The 12,203-nt window shown below is 53.3% G+C and overlaps 1 protein-coding gene across 3 annotated transcripts in view; it reads right to left on the minus strand.

Moving 5' to 3' along the window:
- ABR (ABR activator of RhoGEF and GTPase) overlaps positions 1–12,203 on the minus strand; it is a 176,025-nt gene that overhangs the window by 123,625 nt on the left and 40,197 nt on the right. The window contains exon 1 of one of the 3 annotated variants that reach the window (XM_034640591.1): positions 10,009–10,132. The exons of the other annotated variants lie outside the window; for them this stretch is intronic. Coding sequence (XP_034496482.1) covers positions 10,009–10,069 — 61 coding nt within the window. The 5' untranslated portion in view covers positions 10,070–10,132. Of the gene's footprint in view, positions 1–10,008; positions 10,133–12,203 lie in introns of those variants that run through there. 3 annotated transcript variants of the gene reach the window in all.

Genomic DNA, 12,203 nt, shown 5'->3' on the forward strand with positions numbered 1-12,203 from the left:
TCTCAGTGATGCACTAGAAAATTAACAGCCAAGGCATTGTGCTCCATTAACACTGAAGTTGGCCCTTCAGGGGGAAAGGGGGTGGGGAGGACACCGGTTTTGTCTAGACAGAGGCACTCAGAAGCCAGATGCTTGAGCTTCTGCCACTCAGGGAGGAGGTGAACATAGGAGGCCTGGTGGGCACCCCCCCATGCAAGAAATCCCCAGCAGCGGCCAACCACAATGGCGGCTCTCTCTTCTCGTTCTTCGCACGAGGGTAACAACCTTCCACAGGTTTCACTGCGAGGATTAAATGAGACCATGAATGCGAGAACACTAGCTCAAGTCTGGTAGCCATTAGATGTCCAATCAATTGCTTTGTTCTTTTTGTTTTTATTGAGAAGTGGGCTCAAAAGAGATATAGGTCATGGGTTGCTTTTCATCTGGCTAGAACCCAGTTACAGAAGGGTCTGGCTTGGCTCACGGTCTGTAGTCAGTCTCCTAGGGATGGGAATAAAGGACCCTGGAGCCCTCCTCCCCAAACTGTGGTCCCTAGACCTTCAGCAGCATTGGCATTACCAGGAAGCTTGCTAGAATGCAGAAACCCAGGCCTCAGACCTACGGAATGAGAACCTGTGTCTTAACAAGATCCCCAGGTGATTTAAATGCACGACAGAGTTTGGGACTCTGCTCTAGTATATTTGCTCCTAGTAGAAAACCATCTTTTCTCCTCTCTTCTCCCACCACAGGAAATAGGGGACCCGGGATTCTGGGTAGACAGAAGTAGAGAATGCCAGCACAGAAGGGCCCTTTGATTAGCACCTGCTTGCTAGCCACACTGCATTAAAGCACACTCAAGCACACGTTGAGAAAATTATTCCCTTCTTGATTCCTTTCAATCTCCCTGTTACTGAAGAAGAAAGACTCTGTTTGATGCTAGTATGTCTTTAACATCTCCCTATCTTCTGTTCCTTTTTCTTTAAACAAGGACACAGGAGGCTCAGACCTAGATTCTTCCAAGGGCAAGAGTGTATAATCAGAATTAATAACATTGTTTAGTTTTTAGTGCATTTATTTGTAAGGTAACTTTTGGTTTATTGCAAGTGGTACAAATTTTCCACTAGTTCCCTTTCTAAGTAAGATATATTTTAAACAATGAATCAAACTGAAGAAAAACATTAAGTCCGTAAGAACAGAATTGTGGGAATCTGGCAAAAATCACAACAAAGGTATATAAATCACCACAGTTCGGTAAATTATTATTCCTTACAGTTCATAAAAGCCCTTTTGAGATCATCTTGCCCACTGTTTTCATACTGTAGGTCATGAAATCAATGTAGTAGGTCATGACCAGCACTTTCTGGGTTTGCTTTGAATGCAATGGAATGGCATGGAATAGAAGGATATAAAAATATAAGTGCATTGCAAATGTTATAGAAAGGGTAAGTACTGTCCAATGAAATTTTTGCTTTACTTTGTGTATGTACCTGCTTATAACATAAAATATATGTATTATGTTTAGACTGCAAGAGTTAGTAGGTCATTCATCTAGCCCAATCTCCCTTTGGTAGGTGTCCCCAGCCGCTGCTAAGCGAATTGCAATGGTGAGGAGCTGACTCCTTTGGCCAGGCCACCCAGGAGCAGAGTGCCCTTCATGCTACACCCTGGAGGTCTCCACCTTAGCTCTCTGGCTCCTCTCTCAGGACACAGAGCTGACAACAGTGGCTACTGCAGCCGGTGATGAAAAGGGCACTCCCCAGCCCTGCTCAGGTAAGGGAGGGGCAGAATCCCCATCACCAGGATGTGCTCTCCCGGCCCTCTCAATTCTTGGGCTTAGGCAGCCCCATTTCAGTAGTCTTCCCTGAGTGGTGTCTCTTCCCTTGAAAGGCTGGGGGGAAGGGCAGGAAGAACAAGAACAGGAGAAAGGAGGGGGTGAGGAGGCGGGGTGAGAGGAGGGGGGTACCCAGAGGCTGGACCTGGTCAAGGCTGAGCCTGGGGTCTGGCTGCATCCTGGAACCACAGGGAGGGCAGTAGCAACTAAGGCCTTGGGGCAACTGGAATTCTTTATTTGACCCTCTACAGAGGAGCCCAGGAGGGGTGGGTCAGGGGTCCCTGCAACCCAACCAAACAGGGATTCCTAAAAATGCCTGCAGACCCAGTGAAGGAAGTAAGCTGCCAGTGAAATTTGCGGCCGGGAAGGGAGAGGAAGAGAATGGAGCTGTGGAGCGCCCCCTCACTTACCACACACAAACCCTTTGCAACGATCTTGAAAGAGGGCTCTGCTGGGGTGTAAGAGCCACAGCAGACTGACCCCTTGGCAGGGGGCTCTGGGCTCAGGGGCCTTGGGGGTATGGGGAGAGGGGCTGGAGGGTCTGCATGGAACTCCCCCATCATTAGCATGCTGCGCGTGGGTGAGTTCAAACGCAGAAGCTGGATCTGCAGCCCAACTGGCCCTGGGCCTCGGCAAAGGACCTTGGTGTGCAGTGGCCTGATTTAGGGCTGAGGGCCCTCTATTCTCCTTTGGAAACTGTGGAGGTGAATTTTAAAAGGCCGAAGAGTGAGGCCAGCACGCCTGGGCTCTGCCAAGTCCCCTCCTCCTCCGGTCCCCATCTCCTTGCCTCTGCACTTGCTCTGCTCTAGAAACTGGGCACTAGCTATATCTCATCTCTACCCCCAAAGTCTATTTTTTCTTTTTCCCTTAAAACTCTTTTTGTTGTTGTTGTTGTCGTTGTTAACCATCACTGTTTCTTGCCAATAATCCCAGGGAAGGTAACGCTGGGATACGGGCTCTAAGTGCCCATAGGGAGATCTCCTTGGGATCGTTCCTTCGGAAGAGGCAGTCCAGTTGGTGGGCACCTACAGGCCACCTGGAGGCTGAGCACTACCTGAACACCGTGGGGGAGCTAAGACAGTTTTTACGGTTGCCATTTTAGCTAGCGAGGTGAACAGATCAAACAACTTCCATGAACTACCAGCTGCCAAGGGGCCTTCACTGGCACTGCTGTGAAAGGCAAGGACTGCGGAAGAAAGCACGGTTTAGAATCCAGCTGACCTTGTGCTCAAAGCCTGGCTTGTCCTCTAGAACCTAGAATTACTTAACTTCCCTGAGCCTGTTTCCTCTCTATAAAATAGAGATAATAACTCCTGCCTCATAAAGAAACGCCTGATGAGGATTGGTGATGACACAGGGTTAATGCCTAGGACAGTGTTGACACATCGTAGCTACTCCACGGCATTGGCTATAATCATTACTGCTCTTGGAAGGCTACACAGAGAGTCAGGGCGATCTGAAATCTGATCCAGTTCAAACTGGAGAACTTTGGCAATAACCTCACCTCTCAGGGCCTCTTTCTCTCATATTAGGATAATGTAAGGGAAGTATGCAGCACAGCATGGCATCTGGGCCATAGTAGCGCTGGCTATATGATATGTCTGTTCTTCCCAGACCAGATGGAAAACCTAATTTCTTTTTTTTTTTTTAAGATTTTATTTATTTATTTGACAGAGATAGAGAAAGCCAGCGAGAGAGGGAACACAAGCAGGTAGAGTGGGAGAGGAAGAAGCAGGCTCCTTGTGGAGGAGCCTGATGTGGGGCTCGATCCCATAACACTGGGATCACGCCGAGCCGAAGGCAGATGCTTAACCGCTGTGCCACCCAGGCGCCCCCGGAAAATCTAATTTCTACAAACCCAGCAGGACGGATGGGCTTTCTTTTCTCTTCTTTTCTCTTTTCTTTTCTTTCTTTTCTTTTCTTTCCTTCTTTCTTTCTTTTTCTTTTTCTTTTAAGATTTTATTTATTTATTAGAGAGAGAGAGAGCATGAGCAGGGGGTGCAGAGGCAGAGAGAGAAGGAGAAGCAGACTCCCTGCTGAGCAGGAAGCCCGACAGGTTTCAATCCCAGGATCCTGGGATCATGACCCAAGCGAAGGCAGATGCTTAACCGACTGAGCCACTCAAGTGCCCCGAGCTTTTTCATTGGGCCCGGTGAGAGACCCAAGAGTGAAATTTCTATGTATCTTTGTGGAACCCAGACACATTTCCCAAAGAGGTCCACATTGTACAACTCCAAGGTGTGCCATCACAGGGAACACACGGCCACTCTGACCCCAAAACTCTCAGAAAGGGTTTGTTCTTCTAAAATTTCACCTTCAAGGAAGAAACTCAATCACAAAAATGGCCCCTAGGCTCTTTAGGCCCAGGGTAACTTGCAGCTGAACAGGGTGACCACAAGTGAGGAAATCAATTGTTGCTGTGGAGAATAAATGTCTCAAAGGTAGGGAAATAACTGGGTTAATTACACAACACCATTGGTCTCCATAATCTTGATCCATTAAACCCTTGCTGCTGGCCAGGAGGCAATGCCCAGGAGGAAGGGGTTAGCCCAGCACTCTAATAGGATCAACCCTGCAGTCCCATGAAGGTAATTATGGCCACATCCTTTCCCAACAGCCCTGAGTAAACCCACAGATCCCTAGTCAATATGGGACTTTTGCAGGCAGCACCAGCTCCACCAACACACCAGAGAGGCCAATGGCCTTGTAGCCCGGAGTGACAAGGGCTCTGACCTCCATCAGCACTGGTCCACCCAAGGCCTTCTAGCCACCCAACCCGCTCTGGAGATCTTCCTCATCTGAGGCAAAGTGCCTGACCACATCTTCCATGTCTACCTGTGGTCTAGAAGGATATGTAGGCATCAGAAGTGAGGGTGGAGAGAAAGGGTACCTGACCAATGAGGTCACTGCAGAGCCCACCCCATCTGCCCCATCTCCTAAAGACCACACTGACCATTAGTTTCTATATGGCTAGTAAACCCACATTCATTTTTCTTTTTTCCTTTTTTTTCTTAAGATTTTTTAAAAATTTATTTGTGAGATAGAGACAGCCAGAGAGAGGGGGAACACAAGCAGGGGGAGTGGGAGAAGAAGAAGCAGGCTCATAGCAGAGGAGCCTGATGTGGGACTCGATCCCATAACGCCGGGATCACGCCCTGAGCGGAAGGCAGACGCTTAACCGCTGTACCACCCAGGCACCCCCACATTCATTTTTCATTCTGGTGTGTGGTAGGGAAGGAAGGGCAGGAGAGAAGACAGGAAAAAAGCATAGGACAGAAAACTGCGTGAGAAGCCGAAATAAGGTCTGACTCTGGGGACAGAGAACACCTATTCTTCATCCAGTCAGTCATGGTACCAGTTGGCCCCACCTTAAAGGGGTCTTTGCCAAACACCTTAGGCAGGGGGCTGGATTGGGCATCTGTTCCCAATCCCCATATGGGGGCGTTTCTATAGTGCCTATTGCCCTGATTTCTTTTTTCCCATTTACAGGGTGGGGACAGGTTCTCCCCAAGCTTCAGAACACTCCCACTGCCAGTCAGGAGCAACCAGGGCTCCAACTGACCCTATCTTGCCCAAAGAAATGCAAACGAAGGCAGACCAAGGTCACAAATCAAAATCAGTCTTTCCTATCCTGCTCTGAAGACAGGTAAGCTGCACGCCTCTTCCTACTGGTACTCAGTGGAAAGTGCTAAGACCCTGTAGGTAGAAAGTGATGGGTACTGGAGCCCTATGGATTGCCTCAATCTACCGCAGCCAGGGGTCTGGCAGAGGCAAACAAGGATGGACGTGGAGTTGACCGTGAAGCTGCCTAGTTCCCAGTTTGCCCCCAAAGGGCTCAAGCTGAGCCAAACAGCTGCCGCACCAACCCTGGCAGTCAAGTCTTCCAATTGCACAATCACAAGCCCTAGCAACGCGTGGGACTCCCTTGGGGGGTCTCCGACTCCACTACAAACTACTACAATTACCAAATCCACACGGCTGGAAACTTGTGAATGGGCCAATGAATAGGTTTCTGGCATTTCTGGTGGAGTAAGGAGTCAAAGGAGTCAAGAACCCAGGGGTTTTCCTCTCCCTCTCACACTCATGCTACCAAAAATCACTGAAGGCTTATTATGCATGAGGAGCTGGCCTAGGCACCACCCAAGAACCGGGTCCAGAACTCTGCACCTGCCAGTCCCCTCACCCCCTTTCCACTCATCAGCAAGCCTTTCACGGACCCCTGTTCGTGATAAGGACCATCACAAGCTGGACAGCTGAGCCACAGTCCCACAGCGCTCCTCACCTTCAAAGCACTTTATAAACAGTAATGAATCCACATGACATCTCCAAGAGACACCATAGCCTCGCATTACAGAGGAGTATGCACAGGGTACCCAGGAACCAGACCACACCTCAGACAACAGCCCAATTCTTCCGTCCCACCTGCAAGAGTGAGGCAGAACGGGTTTTCTCACTATTCCCCTGTCTTCTACCCACTTAGCTAATTCTTCACAAATGTTCCTGTCATTTCTTCGGTTTTCCAAAGAACAACAGCAGCAATCACAATAAGAAAAAATTTTCTCTGGGTAGATGACTTCATTCTGCCAGCCCCACCTCTGAGACTCCAGTGGCCATGAGAATAATGGACTAGTGTTAACGAGAAGGAATAAATGCTGGGGCTTTTCAGAGGGACATGGAAATATCACAAGTGACTGAAATATCACCTGGAAATATTGCCTGGGGTGAAAGAAGAAAGACTTTCCATTTGAAGAAGTGCCAAATTATTGCCTGTCTGGGGCACATCCATGTCTCAGTTCAGCTCTGTGTGGAGGGTGGAATCCACTCAGAGGGGCTCAGAGCACCCCCATTTTGTTATTCCACAGAACTTAATTTAATCCAACCTAATCCCATGGTATAGAAGAAAACCAAGAAAGAGTGGTAAGTGCTCAGTGGAGAAGGTGATGAGAAAAAGACACAGAGAAGATAAAATGAAGAACTCAGCCCTACAGAAAGAATCACACCAGCTCTGGGGAGAGAGTTGATGCAAGGCCCTGAGGGGCAAAGCTGATGTTATTACGTTAACGTAGGAAAATGAGTGGTACAGAGACAAGAAGAGGGGTGGCTGGAAGCCTCATCTGCCACCCCACCTCATCAGGAGCAAAGACCCTGCTCTGATCAGCCCCACATCACACTGGTAGCTGGGGGTCAACCCATCTCCTCGAGTAGGACAAATCGCCATCACGACAGCCCTTCAGGACTTCTACCATAGAGGAGAAAGGGGCTCTGCTGTCTACCTCTTAACAAATGACCATCAACCTGCCATGAAACTGAGCACATTCCTCCTGGCATTGATGGTGAAGCCCGGAAGAAGGAGCTGACGACTCCAAAGGCAAGAAGTCAGTCAGAAGAGGGGCTGGTTGGCAGTCTGGCACCTTAGGAGTAGAGAATCACCAACCTCAGTAAGTTTGGTACCTCAACTGCCCCCACCGTGGCTCCAGAACCAGCCCCCAGTTCCTGCTAGAGACACATGGACAGGTTGGGCTCAGAATCTTTGAGGCCTACTTATTCTGCTGGACCATTTCAGGAAGAATCCTGTGAAAACAGGACCAAAGAGACAGATGCCCCCCATTCCATGACATCCCAAGGCCTTGAGTAAGCTCAGACATATCTAGATGGCACTCAGAGTCTTCCTCCCCAAGGCAGAGTATGATCTGAATTCTAGCTCTGTCACTTACCAGTTATGTGACTTTGGATCATGATTTGAGCTTACCACACCTCTCTTCGTGCAAAATGGACATAAGACCAGGAATCTTGCACAGTTGTGTAATCTGGAGAGGACGGTTAGAGAGAGCCCAGCATAGTGCCTGGCATATATGAGCTCGTCAGGATATGCTATTATCACTGTTACCAGGAGCAGCACTTAGGAGGGACCTCTATCACGGGGGTCATTCAAGTCTCTAAGACATCCATGGGCCACCCTGTGTCCTGGGGACATGCCCTTTACAATTCCTGCTGGATGTAGCTTTTGTGGGGACTTGCCACCCCAGGATTGTGAGTCTTGTGAGCCAACAGCTTTCTGAGAGGCAGAGGAACTTCCACTGGGAGCCACAAAACCATGCTGCCAGGCAAATGACAGCCCGGGTATTTGTTTTAATTTAGACTCTTGTCAAGAGGAAACTTCATGGCTAACAGCCCAAACATGACTGCACAGCACCTCCCCAGGAAGCCTCATTCTATGGCTCTCAAATAAGCCATTTTGAGGAGGGAGGCAGGGACTCCTCACATTGCTGCCAAGTCAGCGCCTCCCCCCCACCCCCATCCAGGCTGCCCCAGGAGCCCAGGGGCCAGGGCAGCAAGCAGCACGGCAGACAGCTCAGATGCCAGCCTGCCTCAGTCAGGGCTGGTTAACAGGCACCCCCAAAGAAGGCCTCAGCTGAACTCCCTTTCCAGGTCCCACCTTTCTCTGGTCAGAAATCTTCAAGGAGTACCTCAGACAATTTTGCTTCCCTGCTCCAAGAGGAGGGGGGAGGGAGAGACAGGAAAACTTGGAAATAATTGGGTTGAGGAGTCTTCGTCAAGGCAATAGAGAGAAAGCCAGACACAGATTTCCATAGGATTCTATACTTTGAGAAATACGGAAATCACTACTGGGTTTCGTAAAGGGCCAGAAATAGGAACATAAGTAGCATGTGAATATGAGGCATTGTTTTTACTGTTATTTGCAAGAGCGCAGCTAAGAGGTCACTAATCCTTCCTTCAGGTCAGGAGCTGATCCGCGGCAGGGCTCTGAACAGATGTATGCGCCCATTCACGCAGACACACGTGCACACACACGCCACACAGCCACGGGCCCTGACCTTCACCCAAGGATGCTGGCCTCTGCGGGGGAAGGAGCAGATGGAGTGGCTGGGCTCGGTGCAAGACTGACACCCAGGAGATCTGGCGTTGCCCCTCTGATGTTGAAAAACCAAAGTGGAATGAACCATCACAAGGAGAGCTCCCGGGCGGGGGGAGGTAAGGAAAAAAGGATGGAGGGGGAAGAAGGAGGGAGAAAAGGGAGGAGAAGATACGGGGAATGATGGGGACCCAAGGGGATACAGAGGTCCGAGGCCGGATGCGGAGTACAATGCCTTGGGGTTCAAGGCACCATCCTTGTCCACTCATCTCTTCCCCCATATAACTGTCACCAAGAAATTTGAGCCAGGTTAACCCTTAAAAATGTCCTTGTCCCATGGCACCCAGTGTCCAGAAACTGAACTTGGCACCACCTGCCTCCCCTGCCTCAGGACTCTGGGCTAGGAGACACAACAAGAGAGAGGGAGGGTCCCATGTAAGTGCTCAGAGAGGGCAAAATCCACTTACTAGCTTCTTCAGGGGCCAGCAGGACACTCTTCCTACCTCCCTGAAAGCTCTGGGGAAGGTGTTTCAAGGGAGAGGTGGAGAGAAGTGCAGGGCTTTAGTCACCTCAGCAAGGCAGGGTGTAAGGTGGGGGCGCTCACCGCTCCCACGAGCCCCCAGAATGTACGAGTGATCAGTTACACATCCCCAGAGGCAGTGCAAGAGCCATCACATGATTGAGGCAGATTTGGGAGCGAGGGGGTGGAGAAGCCGAGGTTTTGGTGGTTTTTTTTTTCTCTCTTTTTTGGGGGGCGGTGAGGGTGGGGGTGGTGAGGAGGCTGGCAGGAAAGACTGCTGAGCCAGAAGGTTCCGGCTCCTTCAATCCAAATGTACCCCACGGAGACCTGCACCTACAGTCCCTTCCACTCGACCCCACCTCCACCCCCAAAACACACAACGGCCCCAGGATGTCCCTGAGGTGACAAACTCAGGCGCCAAGGACTTTGCCAAAATGGCCTTTCTGCTTCGGCGTGGACAGAAGCGGAGGGGGCACCCTAGAAGGGCTCTCCTTCCTGAGGGCTGGGGAGCGCTCAGTTACACAACAGGTGGGAAAGGGGTGACACAGCTCTCCTGGTCCTGACGGGCCACTGGCCCCCCACCCGCTCGAAGTCCGCTCTGGGGACCCCATCTGCGGCCGATCTCGGGGCGGCCCCCACGTCTCTCCCCCCACCTCCCGGCCCCCGGGCACCTGGCCGGCGGTGCTCGCAGCCCCCAGCCCCGCGCGGGGCTCCCCAGACAAGCCCGGCAGGTCGGGCCCCGGGGCCGTCGGGGAGCCAAGGCCCCTTCCCGCCCGGCCATCCCCGGCCCGAGCGCACACGTACTGCTGTAGAGGGTGTCGATCCAGGAGAGACGCGGCAGGCCCCGGTGGCTGAGCGGCTCCATGCCCGCGGCTCGGCGCGGCGGCGGCGGCTCCGTCAGATCGGAAACCCGACCCTCATCGCACAACAAAGGAGGGAGGGCGCGGGCGGCGGGCGGGCGGGCCGGCGGGGAGCCGGGAGGGGCGGCCAGCCCGGGAGGCCGAAGTTGCCGGGCGCCGGGCGGACGCGGGGGGAGGCAAGGGAAACAGGTAGCAGGGAGGAGCGAGCCGGAGCTGCCGGGAGAGAAGGGGAGGGCGGGCGAGGGCAGGCGCGCCCCCGGGAGCCCTTCCGGCCACTGCGGCCCGGGCGAGCCCCGCTGCGGATCCCGGAGCGGCGGCCCCGCAGCCCGCCCGCAGACTAGCAACTTCCCCGGGGCTGCGCGGCGGCCAGGAGCGGGGGGCGGGGGCCGCGACCAATCGGCGCGAGGCTCCCGCGCTCCCTCCCCCGCCGCAGCACGCCTCCAGCCCCGGTCGGGGGGTGTGGGGAGCAGCCCCAGTCTTCTCGGACGCCCAGGCGAGAGGGGCTCCAGCCTGTGACAGCGGAGTGGTCCCGCGGGGTGGGGGTCTCCGGGCTGCGGCGCAGGCCCAGGCTCCTCTTCCTCCCCTCGCTGGGCTCAGCCGAATTCTGGCAACCCGCAGACTAAGTGCCGCGGGGAGACCTATGGGCCCCGCAGGGGTGACATCACCTGCCACCCCAGGATCTCTAAGCGCAGTTTCTGGGGCCGGTGCCGCCGTCAGGCCCCTCCCCTCGGCAAGCCTGGAGGGCGGCGCTGACGGGGTTAAGGTCCTGCCGGCCGGAGGAAAGCCTTGGCCGCCGGGGCACTCTTTCCTTCCAAACCTTAACCTCATCTGTTTAAACACCCTTGACCTAAAAGCCCGGCAGTTCTGCCCAACACACCAGAGGACTGCGACTGGAGAAAGGCAGGGGGCTGGGGGTCAAGGAGGGGCAGTGGAGGACAAACTGGAGACAGGGAGAGACTCCAGGGTCTTCACTGGGTTCCCCAGGAGACTTCTTTGGGGATCCACAGTCACAGTCCAGGAGGCATACCTTGCATGTGTAATCGCATACAAGTTGAGGGAAGTCTGGGGTCAAGATGCCTCTGCAAACAGAACTTTTAGAAATAAAATTCCTGGTAAGACCTCCCAAAAGCAGTGAAGAGGTCCTTGGGGGGGGGCGTTGCTTTATGCTTGTCTTCTGGGTGCTGGTTCTATGGGACCCAAGGCAACTTTGCCGCAGATTTGGTCCTGTAGGCCTCCTCTGAAGGGCCTGGGAGGGAGGGGAGTTGGGCTAGGGTGGGCAAGGGCAGGGGGCGATGAAGCTCTTCTCCTGAACCCTGGAGAAGGGAAGCAGAAGCCTTCATTGGGACCCACCCACATGGGGGCAGGGCTCCTCATCCTTCCAAACAACCACAGATCCAGTTTGTGAGGAGAAGAGCAGCCCCTCACCCATAATGCTGACAGGAAGCCTGCACGCAGCCCCTGCAGCTGCTTGGGTGCAGGCCTCCAGCTCATAGCCGGTCAGGTGAGCCCCTGGGTGCAGAGGACGGGCGTGGAAAGCCTTCACAGGTGGCTACCGTGGGTGTTTCTCAACTGTGAGGTAACACTGGCCCCTCCCCGCATCCACTCAGCTCTCCCCCATCCCAACTCTCCCGGCTCAGACTCTGGCTCTGTCTCTTGTGGCCCCTCCCTGCTCAGCTGTCACCCTCCCACCATCCCTGACTTGCACACAAGACTGGGAGGACCAAGCAGGCACCTGGAGCTTGGCAGAGAGGGGGGTGTGCATCTCCAATGAGATGCTCCAGAAATAGAGCCAGGATGGGAGAGGAAGCAAATGGGCTCTCAGAGGAACCAGAGGGAGGATGGTGAGGGTGGAGGCGCAGAGAGGGGCCCAGAGCCTCTCTTCTTCCCACGTGGAACTCTCAGAAGGCACAGAACCCAGAAGAAAGGTGGAAACAGGAGCGCAGCCCAGGGAGGCAGCAGCACTGCCCCCTCCCCAATACCAACCACCACCAAGGCAGCCTGGGCCCTCTCTGTACGCTGCAGGGATTCTCCTGATGGCCACATCCGGGCACTGACTGTCAGGAGGCCAGAGATGTATGTTTCTGCGTGAGACACATACATTTGCATACATTTTACATTTTTATCTACAAAGGCTTGAAC

This window comes from Ailuropoda melanoleuca, chromosome 13 (assembly GCF_002007445.2).
Source record: "Ailuropoda melanoleuca isolate Jingjing chromosome 13, ASM200744v2, whole genome shotgun sequence".
NCBI lineage: Eukaryota > Metazoa > Chordata > Mammalia > Carnivora > Ursidae > Ailuropoda > Ailuropoda melanoleuca.